The 22,902-nt window shown below is 40.5% G+C and overlaps 2 protein-coding genes across 5 annotated transcripts in view; one reads left to right on the top strand and one right to left on the bottom strand.

The window, feature by feature from the left end:
* The window catches only part of LOC109377423 (adhesion G protein-coupled receptor E2-like), a 32,695-nt gene extending 25,956 nt beyond the window's left edge, over positions 1 to 6,739 (top strand). For all 3 annotated transcript variants that reach the window (XM_019633763.1, XM_019633761.1, XM_019633760.1), the window contains 3 exons: positions 1,255 to 1,423; positions 1,507 to 1,617; positions 4,280 to 6,739. In XM_019633763.1, the coding sequence (XP_019489308.1) occupies positions 1,255 to 1,423; positions 1,507 to 1,617; positions 4,280 to 4,288 (289 nt within the window). In that variant the 3' untranslated portion in view covers positions 4,289 to 6,739. The remainder of the gene's footprint in view (positions 1 to 1,254; positions 1,424 to 1,506; positions 1,618 to 4,279) is intronic.
* A 2,829-nt stretch (positions 6,740 to 9,568) lies between these two features.
* Positions 9,569 to 22,902, bottom strand: part of LOC109377418 (adhesion G protein-coupled receptor E2-like) — a 43,742-nt gene continuing 30,408 nt past the window's right edge. For both annotated transcript variants that reach the window (XM_019633756.1, XM_019633757.1), the window contains 7 exons: positions 20,994 to 21,191; positions 20,482 to 20,717; positions 16,806 to 16,872; positions 16,315 to 16,406; positions 15,167 to 15,335; positions 14,973 to 15,083; positions 9,569 to 11,148 (listed from right to left, as the gene is read on the bottom strand). In XM_019633756.1, coding sequence (XP_019489301.1) covers positions 11,140 to 11,148; positions 14,973 to 15,083; positions 15,167 to 15,335; positions 16,315 to 16,406; positions 16,806 to 16,872; positions 20,482 to 20,717; positions 20,994 to 21,191 — 882 coding nt within the window. In that variant the 3' untranslated portion in view covers positions 9,569 to 11,139. The remainder of the gene's footprint in view (positions 11,149 to 14,972; positions 15,084 to 15,166; positions 15,336 to 16,314; positions 16,407 to 16,805; positions 16,873 to 20,481; positions 20,718 to 20,993; positions 21,192 to 22,902) is intronic.

The raw sequence follows: 22,902 nt of genomic DNA, 5'->3' as shown, positions 1-22,902 counted from the left end.
TGGCAGCAAGTTTGGATTTAGTGGTGTGCTGCTGCCACCCCTGCCAGAATTTCTGTCTGTCTCTAATCCCAGCTTGTAACTTCCTCAGCAACAACAACAGGCATTGGTTGATAAACATTCTTTGGACTTTTATCAGCAGTCCTATGACAAAAGTGCAAAGAATCTTTATGTTCCCCTGAGGCACTTAGAATTATCTGTGGCTGCTCCAACAACCCAGCCTACACGGTCACGCCCACCCCCAGTTCAGGCTACTTTTCACTCTTCTCCATTTCTCTCTGGAAAAAAAATCTGATTCTAGGAGGCTTGGGCTATCCTTGACTCCAGGAACCCTTGTGAAAATGTAATGCTCTTTCTCCTATGTTCCTACCATTATCCTTTCTAAATTTTGCATGTCATTATTTGCTTGTAATAGTCATTTGAATAGACTATGAGATTTATGAAAACAGAAAATTTGCCTTTGTTATTTTTTTTTAAGATTTTTATTGGGGGATTGGGGGATGGGAACAGTGCTGGGGAATTGGGAGAAGGGAAACAGACAAGTTGCTGTCCTCTTGTTCTTCAGTCTAGTTGTGGAGGACGTTGCTTCACTGACCCAAGTTGGCACCATCATTACCCTCTTCCCGGTGAGGCAGATCAGTCGCCGGCTTCTGGATGGCCGCTCACTGTGGCTGCTGGCCGCTCATGCTGGCTGCTGGCTACACACAGTAGCCCATGGCAACCCACTGCCACAGAGGCTGCAGCCTAGCCATCGCCGGCGACTCACGGCAGCCCAGCTCCAGGTTGAGCTGTTGTTCAGCATCTTAGCTGTGGAGGGCAGTGTCACTGGCCCTCATATATGGGATCCGAACCGGGGCCCTCTCGAATCCCAAGCCAGCTATTAACCAACGCACCACTGGGCCGGCCCCCCTTTGTTAATTTTAATGCCCAGGCTCCATTACAGAGCCCAGTGCAGAGCGCAGCTTCAATAATGTTGGTTAAATAAAATTAGGGATCTCCATTGAGCATCATAAAATTTTTTGAAATTTGCATTTTTAAGTGTCACTACCCTCCTCAGTCCAAATCGAAATGCCATCCTGGACCTGGGTGGCACTTTTATTGTGAGAATCGCTGACAGTGAAGATCAAAGCTGATCACAACTCAGTCTGAGAACGCATCGTGAACGGGAAGGCAGGAGCATCCGTGGCGTAGAGACGAGAATGGCTTTGATTCTGTTGTTCTGCATGTGCTATGGGCCTCCCTTCTCCTCCTACCCAGGATGCTGACATTTAAAGCGACAGCTCACCTTTTCATCTTGGGCTGCACGTGGTGTCTGGGCATCCTGCAGGTGGGCCCAGCTGCCCGCGCCATGGCCTACCTCTTCACCATCATCAACAGCCTGCAGGGCGTCTTCATCTTCCTGGTCTACTGCGTCCTCAGCCAGCAGGTACCACTGTCCGACTCCCACTCAGGACTCTTTCCCTCCTCACTCCTCTCAGTGAGCTGACTCAGCGTGCGTTGCCTCTGCAGGTCCGGGAGCAATACAGTAAATGGTTGAAAGGGGTCAAGAAAACCAAAGCCGAGTCTGAGAAATACACGCTCTCCAGCAGAGCCATGTTTGAAACCTCCAAAGACAGTGTGGTAAGATCACTCATAGCTCCCAGAGCACTTCACTAACTGATCCGCTGAGTAGCTCATGCCATTCACACTGGACAACCTGGGTATATCATAGATGATACCCTAGGAAGGCTCACACTGGCTTTACTCTTGGACTCATTAACTATTAGCAATGGTCTCACTTAAAAAACTATATATAGGCATATTTTGCTCTTACTCCTTGGGAAACTGTGTTCATCTTAACTTTTGCCCATCAACACTCTTATTGAAGACCTACCATGTGCCATACATGGTTAACTAAATAAGTAACAATTAATGATGTGAAACAGTAGATCACATTTTACCCAGAGCTACATTATTTTATCCTTTTTCTCTTCATCCACCTCAATCTCAGCCACTCAGCATCGCCCCTCAAAAAAGGCAAAAATGGGGGGAAATGATGTACATATTTAAGAATTTAACAGAAATAAGTGTTAGCTGGAATTTTAGACTTTCTTAACAAGACCATCTGACATTTTCAGCACCCTTCACCCACTGCAAAACCAGGGAGGAAAAGCGGTAATGGCATGGCATCATTCATAGCAGTGATTAGTAAGAACCAACATCGGTTTGGATTTACAAAGTTCTTTTTTTATCTTTGTAGACTTATAAAGTTCTTTTACCTACATTGTCTCATCTCTTCTTCCACCTTTTATTAAACACCCTGAGTCTTCCTTCCCATTTAAAGGAGACTACTCTGCTCCCAGGATGTCCTTCTGCATTTATCTCATTACCTTGTTCACCCAACCTCCACACATATTGGTTACACCACTGAGTCTTCTATCTCCTCTCGCTTTCTCAGCAAATATTCTGGCCACCTATTTCACAGATAATATCCAAGTCATCATGATGACTCTGTGAGCTGCACGCTGTCAACCCTACCGACCAAATATTAGCATGCATCTTCTCCACATTCCCGTATCATTGATACAAATTCTCTTCTCCTCTCTGAAAACAACGCTTCTATCCACATTTCGGACCCCATCATTCATACCTTATCAATTATCCTTACATTATTGTTCACACATTCTCTCTCTCTCTCCTCCTTCCCTCCCTTTCCCCTTCTATCTTTCCCTCACCTTCTCAAAAGTATTCTTCCCATAGCCATAGAATGTTTGGTTCTCTTCTATCTTACAAACATGTACTACTTGGCCTACCATTCCCTTCTAGCTACCAGAAGAGTTGACTTTTCTCTGTCTCTATTTCCTTGCTTTAAACTCAGTCCCTCAACCCATGTAGATATGGCTTCTTTCCCCCCTCATCCCACCAAAGCTAATATTTCTTAGGTCTACAATGATCTCCATGTCCCTAAATGTCCTTCCAGAAACGTATTACATTATTTATCCCTCCTCATAAAACACTCCATCCATATCCTGTCTAGGTTCTATTTACATGTCCCTCCACGTTTTTCTTCCATTATCTCTATCTTTTGTCCCTTTGCCTCCTTTATAGCTCCATCTAGTGGATTGGTTCCAGAACAATGTCAATTCTCTTTCAATTCTTTCTTCCCAGACAATTCAATCTATTCCTTAGATTCAGTCACTATCTAAATGCAAATGGTGGCCACATATGTTTCCTTACCTCTGACCTCTCCTCTGAGAACTAGAGGAGTATTTCCAGTTACTTACTTGACATCCTTGATATCTCCAAGACAGCTTCAACTCAGCCTTCCAATATAAGACTCTCAATCTTTACCCTAATCCAATTTTTTCTCATGGTATCTTTCTCTCTCTGAATGGCACTATGTCCATCCTGTGGCACAAGTTTGGAACCTGCAAGTTACTCTCAACAATTATACTATTTCCCACCACAAACTACCCAGTGTACCACCTGTTGTTCTTGTCCTCAACATGTCCCCAGTATGTCTAGCTGCCTCAGTCTCCATCAGCCCCTCCTTAGCCAGGCTGGCATCTTCACTTGTCTGAACAACTGCAATACCCTTCCTACTCTTCTCACCTTCTAATGCCTCTTTACACAGAAGTCAGAGGGAACGTTTCACAATACAAATAAAATAATGCCATGCCTTTGTTAAACTTATTACATGTACTTTCCCTTGTGTTCATTTCGGAATACTTTCCTGAAACACAACATTTATATACTTCTTAAGTAGAGAGAAGCATGTGCAGTTGCCCATCTCAAATGCCAGAAATTACACTGAGCTTTCTATAAATCTAGGAACAAATAACTCATATTGGGGATAGAAAAAATAAGGTGAAAAAAAGGAAGAATTAATGCTTCTACCTTTATGTCTTAGTAATTAACAATAAGTAACATTTCTGACTTCCCATTAATTTCCCACCTGCCCTCTTTTATGACTCCATGCATAAAGTAATATTTTACAAACCCTGAAGCAGAGGGATCAGTACATACATTTTGAAACAGATAGCTCATTTTTTTGTAGCACACTTAATTGCTCTTATCTTCTGTAACTTGGAGGTTAGGAAATGTAGGGAGATGGGACTTCTGAGAAACACCAGGGCCTAGAAAAATAAAATTAATATGGCCTTTTCTTACCCTGACAAATCCATCTGGCAAGGACATTTTGTGATTAAAAGCTTCTTAAATTTCTTCTTTCTTTTGTCAAAGGAAATATTTAAGTTACCTTTCTATAGTCTTATATATCATTTCTAAAATATTATCTTTCCAGGTTAATTAAAAAGATCTTTTGCACTATATCCTCTTCTCCCATGGAAAATCAGAACTGCCATCTTTGAGCTACTAAGAAGGGATAAAAAGACTTTGTTGTGTGTGTTTCAACAAATTCATCATATCAGCAATGTGAAAGAAGTCATGATGGACATGCTTGACTCCCAATTCCTACAAAATCTAGAAAACTCAACATATAAAAGGCCAGTGGTGACCCAATTCTTTGGTCACTTTGGGTTAAGTTCTTTTCTGAAGTCTTTTCTTTCTACAAAGACTCTTCCAGATGCTGAAAGTCTATGAGCAGGAAAAACAGCCTCAAAGGATTTTCCTACCAACAACATCCAGAAAAATGGGGATGTTCACACCATAGTCTGGATTTCTGAATTTCTTTGTTCGGTATTTCTGTGGGTTTAATTGCTCACTCATTCAAAAATATTAATTACTCACCATGTTTAAGGCATAGACCAAGAAAAACACAGGTCTTGCCTTCATGGGGCTTTCACAGGAATAAGAGTAAAGTAATTTTTGCAGCGAGAGTTGACTCAGAGGCTAAAAGGCCCCTATAGCTGAGCAATTGCCATGTAAACCATTGTACACACACCATCTTCTTTCATCTCCACACCCAGGTGCAGATATTTTGTAAACTCAGATTATGATATATATTTTTTTAGGCTTTGGGGATCAGTATATTGGTGTAATAAGGTTCTCCAGAGACACATAATTAATATATTTCTACTGGTTATGTAATATAATCCTGTGGTTTTTTTTTGTTTTGTTTTGGTTTGGTTTGGTTTTCTTGAGCTAAGGAAAAGGGTTCACGCTCACTTAAATTTTTTTAAATTTTCACATCTCATGTAATGGTCATATTAGTTTTAACAATTCTGATTTTCCAAAGACAATCCTGGCTTATTCTTGTTGTCCTGAAAAAATTATTAGTAGTGGCCTCTCTCACTCTTGAACATGTCCTTTAGAAATCAAATCATGTGGCGACCCATCAAATAACACTTTTTTACTTAAAATTATCTTATTTTTTCAGGTATTAATGTTGGTATAGCGGCTTTACTTTGCTATAATATTTTTCCTTTTTAATTTTTAATGTACCTTTCCCCTTGTTTCAGGAAATTTTCATACAGCTGAATTTTTGTCTGATATTTTCTTCCACTTATTCTCAAAATGTCTGTCTTTACTGGTGAGTTTAGTCCGTTTTCACTTGTAGTTACTGATATGTTTGGATGTGTTTTAGCAGCTTTTTTTTTTCTCCCTGTCCTACATTTGCTCTGTTTATTTTTAATATTCCCTTGGATATATCAAGAGTATGTAAGTTCCTTTTTTTAAAGAAAGTTACACATTCTATTTCTGCTCTTTTAGTAGTTACTCTCCACTTTTTAAAGCATTGCTATGTAATTTACAAAGCCAAAGTTAATCACTATGACAACCTATTCCCTAAACAATACAAGGATCTTAGAATATCTTAATTCAAATCCTACCTTAACTCATACAAGTTATTTTTGTGCTACATTGTGATTACACATTTTTATTAAAAGTCCTTAAATTAGTCATTATAAAGAGTACTGTCATATGCTGTCTTTTTGTTGAGGCTTAAACACATTTTAACACTTTCTTTGGACACCAGTCCTTCTTGAATCTCATTGCGTTCCTCTGAATTTGATTGCTTCTGGAGTTTATCTTTTAAGCATGCCTCAGTGAGAATTTGTTGGTGGTAAAGTCTCTTAGATTTTCATAATTTGAAAAGGCCTGCATTTCACCATTATCTTTTTTCACACTTGGTTTTGTCAGTAATGAGAAAATAAATACCTTCTTTTGCCTCAGAAAATTTTTTGGATGTTTTTATCACATAATATGGAGAAAGTTCCCATTAACATAATTTGTTTGAAGACTTATTTATTTATTTACTTATTTCCTTTGACACCCCCTCCTCCACATTCATGCATTTCTATTAGTTCTATTGGTTCTTTGCATTTATATGTATATGTGAAGAGACTTATTATAAGGTATTGACACACATGATAATGAAGGCTGAAAGTTCCACAATCTGCTAACTGAAAGCTGCAAAGCCAGGAAATCTGGTGGTATAGTTAAAATGCCAAAGAACCAGAGACCTGATGGTATAGATTCCAGTCTGGGTCTGAAGGCCTGAGAACCAGAAGCACTGACGACAGAAGATAGATGTCCCAGCTCAAGCAGTCAGGCCGAGTTATTCAACCTCCCTCCACCTTTTTATTCTATTTAAGCTCTCAATGGATTAGAGAACGCCCATCCACATCAGAGGGAGCCATCTGCTTTACTCAGTCTACTAAATGCTAACCTCTTCTGAAAACACCCTCATAATACACCCCAAAAATCATGTTTAACCAGCTTTCTGGGCATCCTGTGGCCCAGTCAAGTTGATACATAAAGTTAACCATCACAGCCAGATACAGGCAGACCTCAGAGATTTTGCAGGTTCAGTTCCAGACCACCACAATAAAGTGCATATTGCAATAAAATAAGTCACACAATTTGGGGTGGGGGGTTTCTCAGTGCGTGTAATAGTTATGTTTACACTGTAGCTTATTAAGTGTGCAATAGCATTATGTCTAAAAAACGCAATGTACCTACTTACCTAGAGTAAAAAATATTTTATTGCTAAAAATGCTAGCCATTACCTGAGCATGTTGAAAAAATGGCTCTGATCTACTTGCTCCATGCAGGGTTGCACAAATCTTCAATTTGTTAAAAAAAAAATCATCTGCAAAGGACAAAAATATAAAGCACAATAAAACAAGGGTATGCTTGCTTCTATAGCAACAGCTTAGCTCTGCCATTGTAACATGAAAACAGCTATACACACTCATAAATGAATGATCCTGACTGTGTTTTAATAAAACTTTATTTACAGACACTGAATTTGAATTTCATGTAATGTTTACATGCCATAAAATATCATTCTTCTGTTGATTATTTTCAATCATTAAAAATGTAAACACTAAGGGCCGGCCGAGTGGCTCAGTTGGTTAAGAGTTTGCTTAAGAGCACGAGCTCTGAGAAACAGGGTCCTGGTTCGATTCCCACATGGGCCAGTGAGCTTCACCAGAGCTGTGCCTGAGCTGAGCTGCTGCTGAGCTGTCAACAGGTGGCAGGATGGCTCAGCTGGTGAGAGCACATGCCCCTAATTACAAGATTGCCTGTTTGCTCTTGTCTGGGACTGAACTTGGCACCTTGAGCTGAGCTGCCACCAAGATGGCTCAGTGGATAGAGCATGCGCTCTTAACAGCGAGGTTGCTGGTTCGACTCCCACATGAAAAAAAATGTAAAAATTATTCTTAGCTTGTGGGCTGTACAAAAACAGGTGGTGAGCCAGATTTGGCCCATGGGCTACAGTGTGCCCATCTTTTCCCGATTTATTTATGTATTAACTATTCTAATATTTGATGAGCACTTACCCTTTTGAAAGGGGTGGTAGGTGAGGATAAAAGGGATCAAATATATAGTGATGAAAGGAGAGCTGACTCTAGGTGGTAAGCACACAATGTGATATACAGATGATGTATTACAGAATTGTACACCTGAAACCTATGTAACTTTACTAACAATTGTCTTTATAAACTTTATTTTAAAAAAATAATAAAGGTGTGATGCTAAACTGAAAGAAACTATTGGGTTGTTGGAAAAGTCATGACACACTTTTGCAACGAAAAACATAGAAAAAATACGTCATGACTTTTCCGAAAACCCAATACAATGAACAAGGCAGACGTGATCCCCATGTCCATGAGTCTTGGAGACCTGTGTATCAGTCAGCTCAGGCTGCCATAACAAAATATCATAGACTGGGTGTCTTAAACAACAGAAATTAATTTTCTCACAGTTCTGGATGCTGAGAAGTTCAAGATCAAGATTTGACAGAGTTCAGTTTCTGATTTTAGCTCCGTTCCTGGTGTGCACACTTCCTACTACTGTGTGCTCTCATGGCCTTTTCTCTGTGACCAAGCATGGAGAGAGAGAGAAAAAAAACTCTTTTGTATCTCTTCTTGCAGGGGCGCTAATCCTATCATGAGAGCCTTACTTTTATCTAACTCTAATTATCTTCCAAAGGCCCAATCACAAATACCATCACACTCAGGGTTAGGGCTTCAACATGAATTTGGTAAATGAGGACACAAACTTTCAGTCCACAACAGCCTATAAGATGGAAAACCAGGAGAAAGGGAAAATATAGCAGAGTAGGTACTGAGATCTAGGGGACACACAGGGCCTGTGGGGACATGACAGAAGTGGAACATTGCCCTGGTTGGAGAGGGCAAATAGGAGTGAGCTCTAGGGTCTGCTGATGGAGGCATACCTAGATGATTATGATTTGGGAGACAGATCTTGGCATGTACCCTTATGTCTTCGTTTTAAATCTATTAAACCTGTTCTTTGTATTTATAGTGGTAATATAACAGTATTAATGAGCTCAGAAATTATACTGATATTGACTTGAGAAGATCAGTTGGTTTATTGAGTACCCTACATTCTCAATTTCCCTGACTGTTTCCACCTGAGGTCATTGAACTTGTTATTCTGTTCCCTGTATTTTATGTATACCGAAAATCAAGTCTGAAAGAACAGGTCCCAGCAAGCTTTTTCTACAATGGGCCTGGCAGTAAATATTTTTGGCTTTGGAGCCTTGCAGTGTCTTTCACAACTACTCAACACTGACATTTATTGGGTTGTCGGAAAAGTCACGACGTATTTTTTCTATGTTTTTCATTGCAAAAATGCGTCAACCCAATAGCATGAAAGCAGTCATAGATAACACATCAGTGAATGGATGTGGATGTATTCCAATATAACTTTATTTACAAAAGCAAGCAGCTGCCTGTATTTCGCCTGCATGTTATAGTTTCCCAACCCTTGGTCTAAAGGCTAGGTTATATTTAGGTTAGACTGATTTGTCCATAATTCTTTTTTTTGACACTTAAATATTTTATTATTGCTGCATACACTGTATTTATTAGCCAATCGAAAGGCAAGGTCTCCCTTTGGCCCACTGACTGGAGATGCAAATATCTTTATTGCAAAATACATGTTCACAATTCAACATCTACAATTTCTGATTTCTGTTTAAAGTACAGTTTACTCTTGAACAACACAGGGGTTAGAGGAGTCCACCACACCCCATGCAAAATCCACATATAATTTTTGACTGCCCAAAAACTTACTTGTCCCTAGTATCCAGGGAAATTGGTTTCAGGACCCCCTGTGGGTACCAAACTCCTTGGATGCTCAAGTCCCCTATACAAAATGGTAGACTCATAGATCAGTGTATAAGCAAGTGTTTATTGGGGGAAAATCCATGTATAAGTGGACACACTCAGATCAAACTCATATTATTCAAAGGTCAACTGTAGCATGAAAGTTAGTCATCTGCAAAGCATATGGAATACAGATTCCTTATAGTTTTACAATTTTTCCTCTACTTTTCACAGCAGTTTTGCCCTTAAGTGATTTGGTGACCACTTTTTAGCAAATCAATGTTATCTGTTCTTTTCAAAGAACTAAACTTAGTTTTCATGAAACAACTCTATTTATACTCAATTTTAATCAGTTTAGGTAACATTTAATTAGCAACACAACCAACGTTTGGCCAGCACACAAAAACCCTTCCAGGCATACCAATATCAATAGCTAACATTTAACGGGTGTTTACCAGGAAACCCTGTTCTAAGCCTTTTACATGTATTAACTTATTTAATGTTCATAATAACCCTGGAAGGTAGATATGTCAATAATTCTTTATTTACCACAAACATGATATTGTAACTTCATGTCTTATCAGGAGATATCTAATGTCAGGTTGCCCACTATTCATTATAAGCCTGATCATTAAGTTCAAATGGTGACTGTCAGATCTCCAAATTGTAAATGTATACTTTGGCCCTTGGAATCAACAGTAATCTGTGAGGTGATTTTTTCACACTCTTGGATTAGCCTGTTCTCCAATGGCCTTTCACCTCGTGTTTTAGTAGTCATTTACTGGATATTGAAAAAACATGATGTTTCTTATTTTATCATGTCTTTTACAATTATTGGCTGATATTTTTAGGTATTGTGATGGACTCATGGATCTTTTTTATTTAATATGTTATAATCCTTTACAGTCATTTCCCATTATGTTCAAATTATACAAATATGGTTGGGGGAGCCCACAGAAATTTCTTGCAGGTGTAACTGCTCCAGATTTAGACCTTGCCTAGATCAAATGGTGAGGATGAAATAATACACAATTTACAGAGATAGAGACTCTCTTCACAGGGTTCTGATTTTACTCTAACTGAGGAAACCATTTTTTTACATCTAAGCTCTGTGAAATCAAGAATTGGATCTGTCTTGATCAGTGTGCAGCACATGGTAAGTAATAAAAAATAGCCTTTGAGTGAAAAATTAATTAAGACTTTAAAAACGGAGAGTGAAGAAGTCAAGGCATATAGGTAGGGAGACCAAATATAGGTATTTGACTAAACGTTACTTTCCTCTCTTATACTGTTTTAAGAAAGTCCTTTGAGGATGATTGTCCGAGTTATATACAAGTACTTGACTTGAGGAACATCTTTGTAGAAAAAGGTAACTGGGGAATTGGGTCATAGCTCCTTGACTGTGCTTGGAGTGAGATGATCCTGCTGTACGGACCAGAAAACCCCAATTCTCCAGCAACTGAATGTCAAACATTTACTGCATACTTTCTTCCACAATGGTGCCATGAAGAGTTAACTTATAACAAACACGATTCAGGATTTTCTCTTCTCTTTGACCAAAGGATGATAGTTCACAATTGTCCTCATTTTCCAGGAGACAAGATCATCTGGTTTAGTTGTAAATTTAATTATCCTGAAAAGGAAGGTATGAAAATGATATTGTGTTTAAAAAGTGCAATACTTGTACACTGAAAACTATAAGACAGTGTCAAAAAAAATCAAAGAACCTTCTAAGGAACTGAATGGATGGGAGAAGTGGATGGAGATAATCTCAGAGACACAGAGGAAGAACTGAGGGTTGTTAGTTGGGAGGGGGTGGGGATGAAGGAGAAGGGGAAGGGATGAGACAATACAATATGGTAATTGCAATATGGCCTCAGGAATAGGAAAAGACAGTCTGAGGAATATAATCAGTAATGTTGTAAATATTTCTTAGGGGGCCAGATGGACTCATGTCCTGTTGGGGAGACCACTTCATAGTCGGTGTAGAGGCCTGACCACCGCACTGTATTTCTGAAACTGATGTTGAATAAGATTGTATGTCAACTATAATTATATATACATTTAGTCTCGGGACATGGAATAGAGAGGGGGAATGGAATCAATGGAATTGTAATAGATAAGCATGATATCGGGGTGGGAGGGCAATACATGGGGGGAGAGGGGTTGTTACTCTGTGAGGGTGAAAAGGATAACTATTGCATTGTTCTGTACACCTGAAACTAACAATAAAAAAAATCAAAGAACCTAAATAAATGGTGAAAAAATATCACATGTTCATGAATCAGAAGACTTAATACAATTAAGATGGCAGTACCTCCTCACTGTTCTACAGATTCAACACAATCCTTATCTATATCTCGGTTAAATTTTTCTCAGAAGCTGACAAACATAACTTAAAATTTATATAGGAGTTCAAAGGGTCCAGTATAGCTGAAACTATCTTGAAACAGAAGAACATATTTGGAAAGTCAATTCCCTAATTTTAAACTTGCTACAAAACTACAGTAATCAACATACAATAGATAATGGAAGAGAGACAAGGGTAGAGAAATAAACCTTTATATTTATGGTGAATTAATTTTCACAAGGATGTCAAGACAATTCATTGGGGCAAAGAATAACCTTTTCAATAAATAATGACAGGACAACTGGATATCTAGATATAAAAGAATGTGCACCTCACACCCTATTAAAAACTTTAAACCATATTAAAAAATTAATCCCAATTAAATCATATACCTAAATGCAATAATAAAACTATAAAAGTCTTCAAAAAACCATACATGTAAATCTCTGTGACCTTGGGTTACACAATTTTTTAAAAATATGATACCCAAAGCACAAGTGAACAAAAAAATAGATAAATTAGACTTCATCAAAATTAAAAACTTTTGTGCATCAATGGACACTATCAAGAGAGTGAAAAGTCAATCAACAGAATGAGAGAAAGAAAAACTTAAAATCATATATCTGATAAGGGTCTAATGTCCAGAACATATACAAAATGTTTACAAATTATCAATAAAAGATAAATGACTCGTTTAAAAGTAGGGAAAGGATTTGAATAGATATTCCTCAAAGGTATGCAAAAGGCTAATAACCACATGAAAATGTGCTCAACATCATTAGATATTAGGGAAATGAAAACCAAAATCATAATGAAAACCCACTTCACACTCACTAAAGTATAAGAAAGAAAAACAACAACAAGTTTTGGTGAAGGTGAGGGGGAAATTAGAACCCTTATATATTTTGATCTTGCTCCTAGTGGAATTGGGGAATGACTGGGGGTGGGCGAGGCGGTTCCAAGGTGGTGCATAATCGAATACTTGTTTTGAGAAAATAACTGAATTTTATGTGAAAAACTATTGGAGGAGGGAGAAGAGTAGATGGGAGAGACCAGTTAGGAGGATATTAAAATCCAGTCAAGGGAAGATGAAGGTTAAGTTAGGGAGAAGGTGATAGAGATGGCATCAACAAGACCTATTTTTGAGCTACTGGGGAAGAAATACTAGCATGATTTAGCAATGGATTGCTTTGAAGTGTAACAAGGTAGGGAAGAGGATAATGTCAATGATGATACAGGTCCTGACTGGAGCAACAATGGATGGAGATGCCACTCAAAGAGATGAGAAACCCTGAATAGAATTAAGTTGGTAAAAAAAGAAATGGTAAGTTCTTTTATGGCCATGTTGGGCTGCTTCTGAGATATCTAAGTAGAGGTATCAAGTAGGCAGTTGGTAATAGTGGCCTGGGGCTCATAGGTAATTCAGGTCTAGAAAAAAGTTTTTTCCATCATTTCCTTTGGCAGGACACATTGAGTCCATGTAGACAAGATTGTCTATGAAGATCTTATAATGTGAGAATATAAGTGTTTCTAGAACAAAGCCAGGTAGAGTAGATGAAAGCTATAGAAGATGAAGGAAGGTCATCAAGGATAGGAATTATTACAGAGGGTATTGACATAGAAGCCAGGGACACAAGCAGAGTATTTCAAAATGGAGAAAGTAACCACATCTTCCAATCCTGCAAAGAGGACAACAAGATATTTATTTCATCTAGTGATATGAAGGTCATTGGAGGCTTAAGATAAAGGTGTTTTGGTAGAATGATAGAAGCAAAAGTCGTTTTTGAGTGTGAAGAGGAAGAAGAGGGAAGGATCAAATGTATTATATAACATTAATAAATTTTATTAAAAGGTAAGACCGCAAGGTCCAGAGAGACTGTATGAGCAATAATGTAAAGTTATTGAGAAGTCAAGAGTGTTAGGAACCAAAATGCAATGGAGGGATTAGCCTTAAAAAGTCAGAAGTACATTTTGGTAACAAGATGGGATGAGGAGAGAATGAAACAAATGCCAAATGCCTAGTGTTTTGAGAGCACAAAGCTAACTTTGTTTCATCCTAATGACTCAGTTTTCTATGGAAGAAGCTGGTAGGAACATCTGCTGGGAAGAAGAAAGAGTTAGAAGAATGTGACTTCTGAGGGGAGGAGAATTTGGGAAGGAGCTGTTGCAGAGGGTGGACAAGGGATGAGAAAAAATGCATAAGGCTTGCCAGGCAGGGCTCATGAAAGCTGGGAGGAGGAATGAAGTGTCTGAAGACTTTGCACAATTCATATAGATCTCTTGAGCCTCACTTTCTTCACCTATCAAATGGAAACATAATACTTACCTCCAAGTGCTGATGTGAATGAAAAGTATGAGAAAAGTTTTTATAAACCAGAACATACATGGCTTGGTAGGAGTCACATTGCCAGGATCTCTCCTAAGCTTCTGTGAGTCTCCTTCCTAGTTTTGCATTATTTGTATGTGTTGAAAATATAAGGAACAATTGTAGATGCTTGCATAAGTCTCAAATCTAACCTAATACTTATTTCACTAACTTTTAAAATGATATATACCAATGTATCTATTGTATCTATTGTTCTTTCTATAGAGGGGTAGCATGGGATGACTTGGGATAAAGGATGGTGCTGTGACTCCGAGAACAGTGAGCATCATTGTTCCAGATCTTTAATTCCTGCTTGTTGAGCTGACCATAGCCTGCCTCTCTCTCTCTCTCTCTCTCTCTCTCTCTCTCTCTCTCTCTCTCTCTCTCTCTCTGCCCCACCCTCCTTCCCTCCCTCTCCCCTTCTCTCCTTCCTTATGAGGAAGTGCTTTGTATCCTCTCACCAAGTAAAATTAAAAACCACATGCACCATGTTGCACAAAGATGGTGCTCTGCATGTGTGGGGAATGAGAAGATAGTCACACGTAAGGGTCAGGTGAGCATAGAAACACAGTGAATGAAAGTAGGCAAGACCTTCTTTCATGACAGGGAAATGCCTAGATTTAGTCCAGAAGTCAATCCAGTGGGCATCACCTACGATATACCCAGGTTATCCAGTGTGATCGGCACAAGCTACTCAGTGGATCGATAAGTGAAGTGCTCTGGGAGCTATGAGTGATCTTACTGTGCAGGGTTTGGAGTCATCAGACATGGCCCTGCTGGAGAGGGTGTACGTCTCAGACTTGGTTTTGGTTTTCTTGACCCCTTTCAACCATTTCTTGTATTGCTCCCGGACCTGCAGAGGCAAAGCACGCTGAGTCAGCTCACTGAGAGGAGTGAGGAGGGAAAGAGTCCTGAGTGGGAGTCGGACAGTGGTACCTGCTGGCTAAGGATGCAGTACACCAGGAAGATGAAGACGCCCTGCAGACTGTTGATGATGGTGAAGAAGTAGGCCATGGTGCGGGCAGCTGAGCCCACCTGAAAGATGCCCAGACACCATGTGCAGCCCAAGATGAAGAGCTGAGCTGTCGCTTTAAATGTCAGCATCCTAGATAAGAGGAGAAGGGGGCATGTGGTACACCCAGAACAAGAGAATCAAGGCCATTTTCATCTCCACTCTATGGACGCCTCTGACTAAGTAGTGATCAACTTTGGTCTTTACTCTCAATGATGCCCTCAACAGAAATGATATTTAGGACCATGTTGGCATTTTGACTTGGACTGAGGATGGTAGTGACACTCCATGATGTGGATTTCAAAAATATCACGATGTTTCATAACTGTCCCTAATTTCATTCAACTGACACTTCTGAGGACCATCTGTGTACCTGACTCTGTGCTGGGTCCTGGGCATTAAAAATAACAAAGACAAGATTTCTGTTTTCATAGACCTTATAGTCCAGTGGAAAGGCTAAAACAAATGGTCTTTTATAACATGTGTGAGGTACCTCTGCTTGGGTCCCATCCTGTATTGTTCCCATCTTCTCACTCTCTATGAACTGACCCAAGGCATGTTTTGCCCAAAACAGAGGCCATTCATTCTGTGGAAAGTTGAGGGAAGCAAAGGACGTCCCTAGTCTATTAAGAGACGTGATACCTGGATGAGGCATCTGATTCCACCAGGTGGAGGAGTGGAGAGGGCAAAGGGAAGAGCATCCATGAGGGTGTGAGTGTGAATGGGCTCTGGGGACGCTGATGCGATTGCCTAAGAATGTTATAAAGATGTAAATGTTTTTAAAAACTTTTTCATAGGACCATGGAAGTAATTTCTCTTTATCAAGACAATGTCAATTCTCTCTGAAGCTGAGGTAGTTTCATGCTGGGGTTATGCAGGAATGAAATGTTTCTGGCTTGGGTGTCAGCAGCCAACCACAGTATCTGAGCTGGTTTCCAGGGAGGGCGGCTGCACCTCTCTCCTCCAGCCCCATCAGAATCCCTGTGAAAGGACATCAGGAGCTTGGAACCGTGTGGCCTTGCTCCTGGACCATGCCTTGTAGGGGGCAGTGTGCCCCTCTGACCCATCTCACCTCGTGTTCTGGAGGGTGGACACATCACTGTTGAGTGAGGAGAGCTTGTTTTTCAGAATCCAGAAGGTCATCAGAAAGAAAGCCAAGTTAATCTGCAGAAACCCCACAGGCTTACTGAATACATTCCACATCTTAAACCTTAGTCCTAACTCATTCAACACCTGAACTACTGGTAAGAAACTTTCGTATTTCATATCAGTCATAGAAAAACAGACCAAACCTCCAGTAACCCAAGCACCTTCTTATCCTGTAACGGGTGACCAAATCGTCCCAGTTTGCATGGGAGTTTCCAAGTTTTAGCACTGAACACCCAACATCTCAGGAAACATCTTCAGTCCTCCTTTAAAACTGAAATTGTCCCTCTTGGGCGCCCCCTCAGTCCTTAGCAGACTGGAACAATTGCTCTCCCTGCATGTAGCCCTCCTTATACACCTGCTCTGACTGACCCCCAGCCGGGCAGGAAGGATGCTCTGATGTCACCCGTTACTCACAGAGAAGATGGTGCAGACGGGGCCAAGGAAAGCCCATATAAATCCTTCGTGTGTATGGAGCCAGCATCTAAGAGAGATGGAAAGAAACTGAAGAGTGTGTTTGCCTTTGTGGATAAAGAATCAATAAATAAACTTATACCTCACCTCCCATATTTCCTCCTCCCTCCTTTATTATTAATGTTATTATTATTGCTTTGTTTTGTAAGAACATTTAACATAAGATCTACTCCCTTAGTAAATTACAAGTATCCAATACAATTTTGTTAATTACAGGTACTATACTCTATAGATTGCCCTACTTATTTATCTTTCATAATTGCCTCTTTGTATATACTGTTGATGGTGGTGACAGTTTCACAGGTTTTTATTTATCACCAAACTCATCAGATTGTATACATCAAATATGTACAGCTTTTTACATGTCAGTCTCACCTTAATAAAGTAGTTTTTAAAAAGATAAATTCATTTTTAAAAACACTTTTGTCTTGGCCCCCAGATATGCTGCCATATTTTTTTTTCTTTAAGATTTTATTGAGGAGTTGAGGGAGGGGAACAGCGCTGGGGAGTTAGGGGAAGGGGAACAGACAAGTTGCTGTCCTTTTGTTCTTCAGTCTAGTTGTGGAGGATGTCACTTCACTGGCTCATGTTGGTATCATCATTGCACTCTTCCCGGGTGAGGCAGATCGGTCACCTGCCTCTGGACAGCCGCTCACAGTGGCTTTTGGCAGCTCACACCAGCTGCCAGTCACTCACGCTGGCTGCCACCCACTCACGGTAGCTTATGGCAGCTCACTGCAGCAGGGGCTGCAGCCTACGTCGTCGCCGGTGACTCACGGCAGCCCAGCTCCAGGTCGAGCTGTTGTTCACCATCTTCGCTATAGAGGCCAGTGTCACTGGCCCTCATGTGGGATCTGAACCCGGGCCCTGCTGCTCAGAGCTGACGTCCCAAGCCAGCTCTTAACCAACGCGCCACTTGGCTGGCCCCCAAAAATATATTTTTTAAAAGAAAGAAACAAGGGGCAGTCAGGTAGTTCAGTTGGTTAGAGCACAAGCTCTGAGCAACAGGGTTGCCGACTCAATTCCCACACGGGCCAGTGAGCTGTGCCCTCTGCAACTAGATTGAAAACAACGACTTGAGCTGAGCTGCTGCTGAGCTGCCAGTGGGCGGCCAGATGGCTCAGTTGATTAGAGCTCTTCCTCTTAACAACAAGGTTGCCAGTTCAACTCCCACATGGGATGGTGGGCTGCGCCCCCCACAAATAGATTGAAAATGGTGACTAGACTTGGACCTGAGCTGTGCCCTCCACAACTAAGACTGAAGGACAACTACTTGACTTGGAGCTGATGGGTCCTGAGAAAAACACACTGTTCCCCAATAAAGTTAAAAAGAAAAAACAAGAGTTGATAAATTAATTTATGGTTTATTGGACAAATATTGAGAGTCTATTCTGTGTCAGTATCTGTGTTTGGACTGAAAACCCAATTTTGATTAAGATAGGCTGGTTTCAGTCCTAAGGAAGTTCCCACATAGGTGGGAAGGTCACCACCAGACAATAGAAACAATCAAGGTGATGGGTTTTATGATCAAGTATGAGGAGCTATGAGAACATGTAGCTGGATCCACAGCCTCGTCTGGGGTACAGGAGGTTCAGACCGTTGGGAAGGATTCCCTGAGGAAACTGATTGTGTTTATGCTGACACACAAAGGATGAGCAGGTGTGGAAAAGGTGAAAAATATTGGGATACACAAAAGGATAGTAAAAAGAGGGGGAAAAGGAACCGTAACCTGACACAGTAGTAAGGCAAGTTTCATGTGCATTACATAAACCCTTTCTCTTGACAACATAGGGACTCAAATGATCACAAGTCAGGAACCTGAGGCTTAAGGAGACAGGTTCTAACACAAGGCCACACTGATAGAAATGACAGAATTGGAACTTGCACCTAAGTGAGGGGCTTGTCAGTGAGGTGGGAGGTGGGAAACCTTGGAGAGAGTTAGATGGATCCACCAGAAAATTCAGAGAAAGCTACTAAAGCAGTGTGGAAAATAGTAGCGTGGGGGCCAGGTTGGGCCACCACCTGATTCTGTAAGTGGGTTTTACTGGAACACGGTTACACGCATTCCCTTCCACATTGGCTGTGGCTGTTCTTGTGCTACAAGGACGAAGGTGAGCAGTTGCAACAGAGACCATGCAGTCTACAAACTGCAATATTTACTATGTGGCCCTTTACAGATAAAGTTGCTGACATTATGCTAAGCAACCTAGGAAGGCCAGCTGGCCAGGGCTCATCCAATGCAGGTGAGAATTAATTTTATCAGCATAGGAGAATGTTGGAACACCAGACTGTGGATTTGATCCCAGCTCTGTCACCAACCAGCTGTGTAATATTGGCCATGTCGATAATAATTTCTGTGCCTCAGTTTCCTCATCGGTAAAAATCCCATTTTATTAGTTTCTACCTCATAAGGTTGTTGGGAAGGTGATTTGAGCTGATACATAAAATATTTAGAACAGTGATTGCACATCAGAATTGATTTCTAAATCTTAGCTCTGTTCATAACAATTTCATCAACTATAATCATTCTTTTTTTTTAATTAGGAAGGATATAGGTTATACAAACCAATGCCATCCGTGTATTTCTATTATCCTTTCTAGAAGGTTTAGAAAAGCCCACTCAATTAATTCAATGAATATCATATTAATATACATTTACTAATATATAAAATACAATTAGGGCCAGCCGAGTGGCACGTTGGTTAAGAGCTGGCTTGTGACACCAGCTCTGAGCAGCAGGGCCCCAGTTCAGATCCCACATGAAGGCCAGTGACACTGTCCTCTACAGCTAAGATGGCGTTCGACCTGGAGCTGGGCTGCCGTGAGTCGCGGGCGATCGCGTAGGCTGCAGCCCCTGCTGCAGTGAGTTGCCATAAGCTACCGTGAGTGGCCAGCAGCCAGCGTGAGCTGCCAAGAGCCGCTGTGAGCGGCCGTCCAGAGGCCGGCAACCCATCTGCCTCACCCGGGAAGAGCACAATGATGGTGCCAACTTGGGCCAGTGAAGCGACGTCCTCCACAACTAGACTGAAGAACAAAAGGACAGCAACTTGTCTGNCTTGGGCCAGTGAAGCGACGTCCTCCACAACTAGACTGAAGAACAAAAGGACAGCAACTTGTCTGATCCCCTTCCCCAATTCCCCAACGCTGTTCCCCTCCCCCAATTCCCTAATAAAATCTTTTTAAAAATAAAATACAATTAATATTACATATCATAGTTGTTAATATAATAGTCAATAATATAATATACAATTAATATTTTAAATAATTAAATCTAAAAGACCAAAATTCAGCTAATTTATTTTAACTATATATTAATTTATGATTATTAATGTTTCATGAATATATTCGTGTAGAGTTAATAATATAATATACAATTAATATTAATAGTATATAAATATATAATTATTAATGTACTATATAATTAATATTAGAAAAAATTACATCTTAAAGACTAAAAATCAGCCACTTCAAGGAATGCAATGGTGAAACCAGGAAGACGTCTTTGGAGTGATTACTGAGTGTTTCTCTGTTCATCATATTCTCGTGAAATTAAAGTGCTATGTTAGTTCTTTGCTGGCCATGGTTATGTAGAGACATGACAGTGGGAATTTGCGCTTACCGGGTGGGCGTTCCATAAAGGTGAGGCCTGGAAGCTGCCGAAATGGCCACAATCACAGCCGGGACTCCGTAGCCCACAGGGAGCATGAACTTCTTCATGAACCTGCTCACGCTGGAGTAGTTGACAACCATCAGGTTGCGTGCGGTGAGGAAGAGGTGCAGGCCCTCCAGCAGCATCCAGGTGAAGGAGGCCAGGTAGAGGTAGTGTAAGGCACCCGCGACGATGGCGCACAGCACCTGGGGGAGAGTGAGAGTCACCGGGGGGAGTCAGAGGGGAGCGTGGGCTCAGGACCTCTCCTACACCTTGCCATTGGGGAGAACTCTGATGTATGTGAAGAGGTTGTTAGAAGAGAGTTTGTCTTCTAGTTGCATCACTCAGTGTGAAAGTGGCTACTCACCCCTCTAACCTTCCCGCAACCCAAGACCATTTTATTAAGGTGTGGATGCAGCATGGGCCCATGAGCTCTGCATCCCCTGGGCAGGGCAGGGGGTCCTTTGGGACAGTGTCAGTACCTCGGGCTCAGTTCTGTCGATGGCCGTGAGGAAGAGCAGGTGAGCCAGGAAGAGGCAGAGCGAGAGCTGCAGGTGGAGAGAGGTGCTGGTGTTCTGGATGGCTTTGCACAGCAGGAAGGTGAGAGCCGCCAGGAGGAGGCACAGCAGAGACAGGCTCAGCCCCACATAGGTGATCACAGCCAGGGCGGGGTCCTCCTCCTGGGACACAGAGAAGAGAGATCACAGTCACACTTTCCTGCTCTGGGGTAATGACTCTTACACCCTCTTTAGCTTTATTTTCAGTTGTAACAAAACCAGGAAAGGAGGAGCCAGGTAAATTTGTGATGTTAATGGGTAATGTTAGAATTTTCTGAGGTCCTGAACTGATTTATTCAGATCGTGGGAGAATTAAGAGATAAGAGGGTCCTTACTGAAGACCAAGCCCTGGAACTCATCGGGTTTATTTTCCTTTAGACTTTTGGGCATGACTAAGCTTATAGGTCACCATGTGAGGGTCATGGAGGCACAAATCTCAGGGTTAAGTACCATCCTTTGTTCTCATTACCTGATGCTGTGTGACAAAGTCTGTACCTGGAGACTCGATGTCCTGATATCAACCCCCCACCCCAGACTCCACTCACCTCATCCCTGCAACACCTGTTCCTTGCTGGTCACTAATCCTTACAGATTTAGAAGTGGATCCTGGGTTAAAGGAGGAAAACCACTACACTCTGATGATGGTGGTAGCTTAAAATTCTTATTTCCTGCCTCTTTTGTAAATATTAAAATTTATTTTTCTTGCCTATGTTTACAAATCATCTTAAATCCATGAGGGGAATGAAAAAAAAACCCCAACAATTTTATTTAAGGGTAAGCAGGCAAGAGAGAGAGGGAAGTAGAGGGAGAAAAAAAGAAATGTGAAAATGAAAAAAAATTGAGGGTTAAAATATTCAAAGTTGGTGCATCTGTTTAAAAACAAATATGGTAATATTTAAACTATTTTTATTTTTGCAATAAATTTGTAAGATTGAAGTTGTTTCCTAAACAATTGTTTACAAATAAATAGCAAGCCCTCTGGGTGATTTTGATGCACACTACTTTTTGAGAATTTTTGGTGTAAGGAAAAAAATCTAATTCCTCTACCTCACAGAGAGCTCACAGAATAATAATAATACATCAATAAGGCAAAGAAAAATGAGCCAAGATGTGAACAACTTGTTTCCAGAGACAGAAATATAAATCACTTTTAAATAAAGATGTTCCATTTTACCCACGATAAAAAAAAAAACTAAAAATTATCCTAGATAACCCATCCTATATATCTACTTGTCAGATGGGTAAAGATCCAAAAATTGTATAATAATCTTGCAGTGAGGGTGTGAGGAATCATACACTTCCATGTAATACTGGTGAGAGTGTTCACAAGTATGACTTCTAAATGTTGAAATATGTAAATATCTACTAAATTACAATTATGTATTTGACCCAGTATATCTCCTAACTAAATACTCAAACACAAGAATAATGAACTGTGTGTAAATTGTTACAACTTTATTTGTATTAGGAAGTGATCATGAAACAAAATGCCAACTATGAGAAGACTCGATATGCAATTTATGGTGCATTCACACAGTGAAATGCAGTGCAGCAATAAAAATAATAGAGACCCCAAATAGCCACGACAATCTTGAAAAATAAGAACAAAGTGGGAGGTATCATTTAAATGTGGAATCTAAAAAACTGAATGAATGAGCAAAGTAAACAGAAATAGTCTCAGAGATATAGAGGAACAATTGATGGTTGCTAATTGGGAGAGGAGTGGGGATGAGGGAGAAGGGGAAGGGATTAGACAGCATAAATAGGTAACTACAATATTGCCAAAGGGATATGAAAGACAGTTTGGGGAATATAATTAATAATGTTGTAAATA

The sequence above is a fragment of the Hipposideros armiger genome, unplaced genomic scaffold (genome assembly GCF_001890085.2).
Source record: "Hipposideros armiger isolate ML-2016 unplaced genomic scaffold, ASM189008v1 scaffold_1396, whole genome shotgun sequence".
Lineage (NCBI taxonomy): Eukaryota > Metazoa > Chordata > Mammalia > Chiroptera > Hipposideridae > Hipposideros > Hipposideros armiger.
This window is presented reverse-complemented; position numbering and strand designations above follow the sequence as displayed.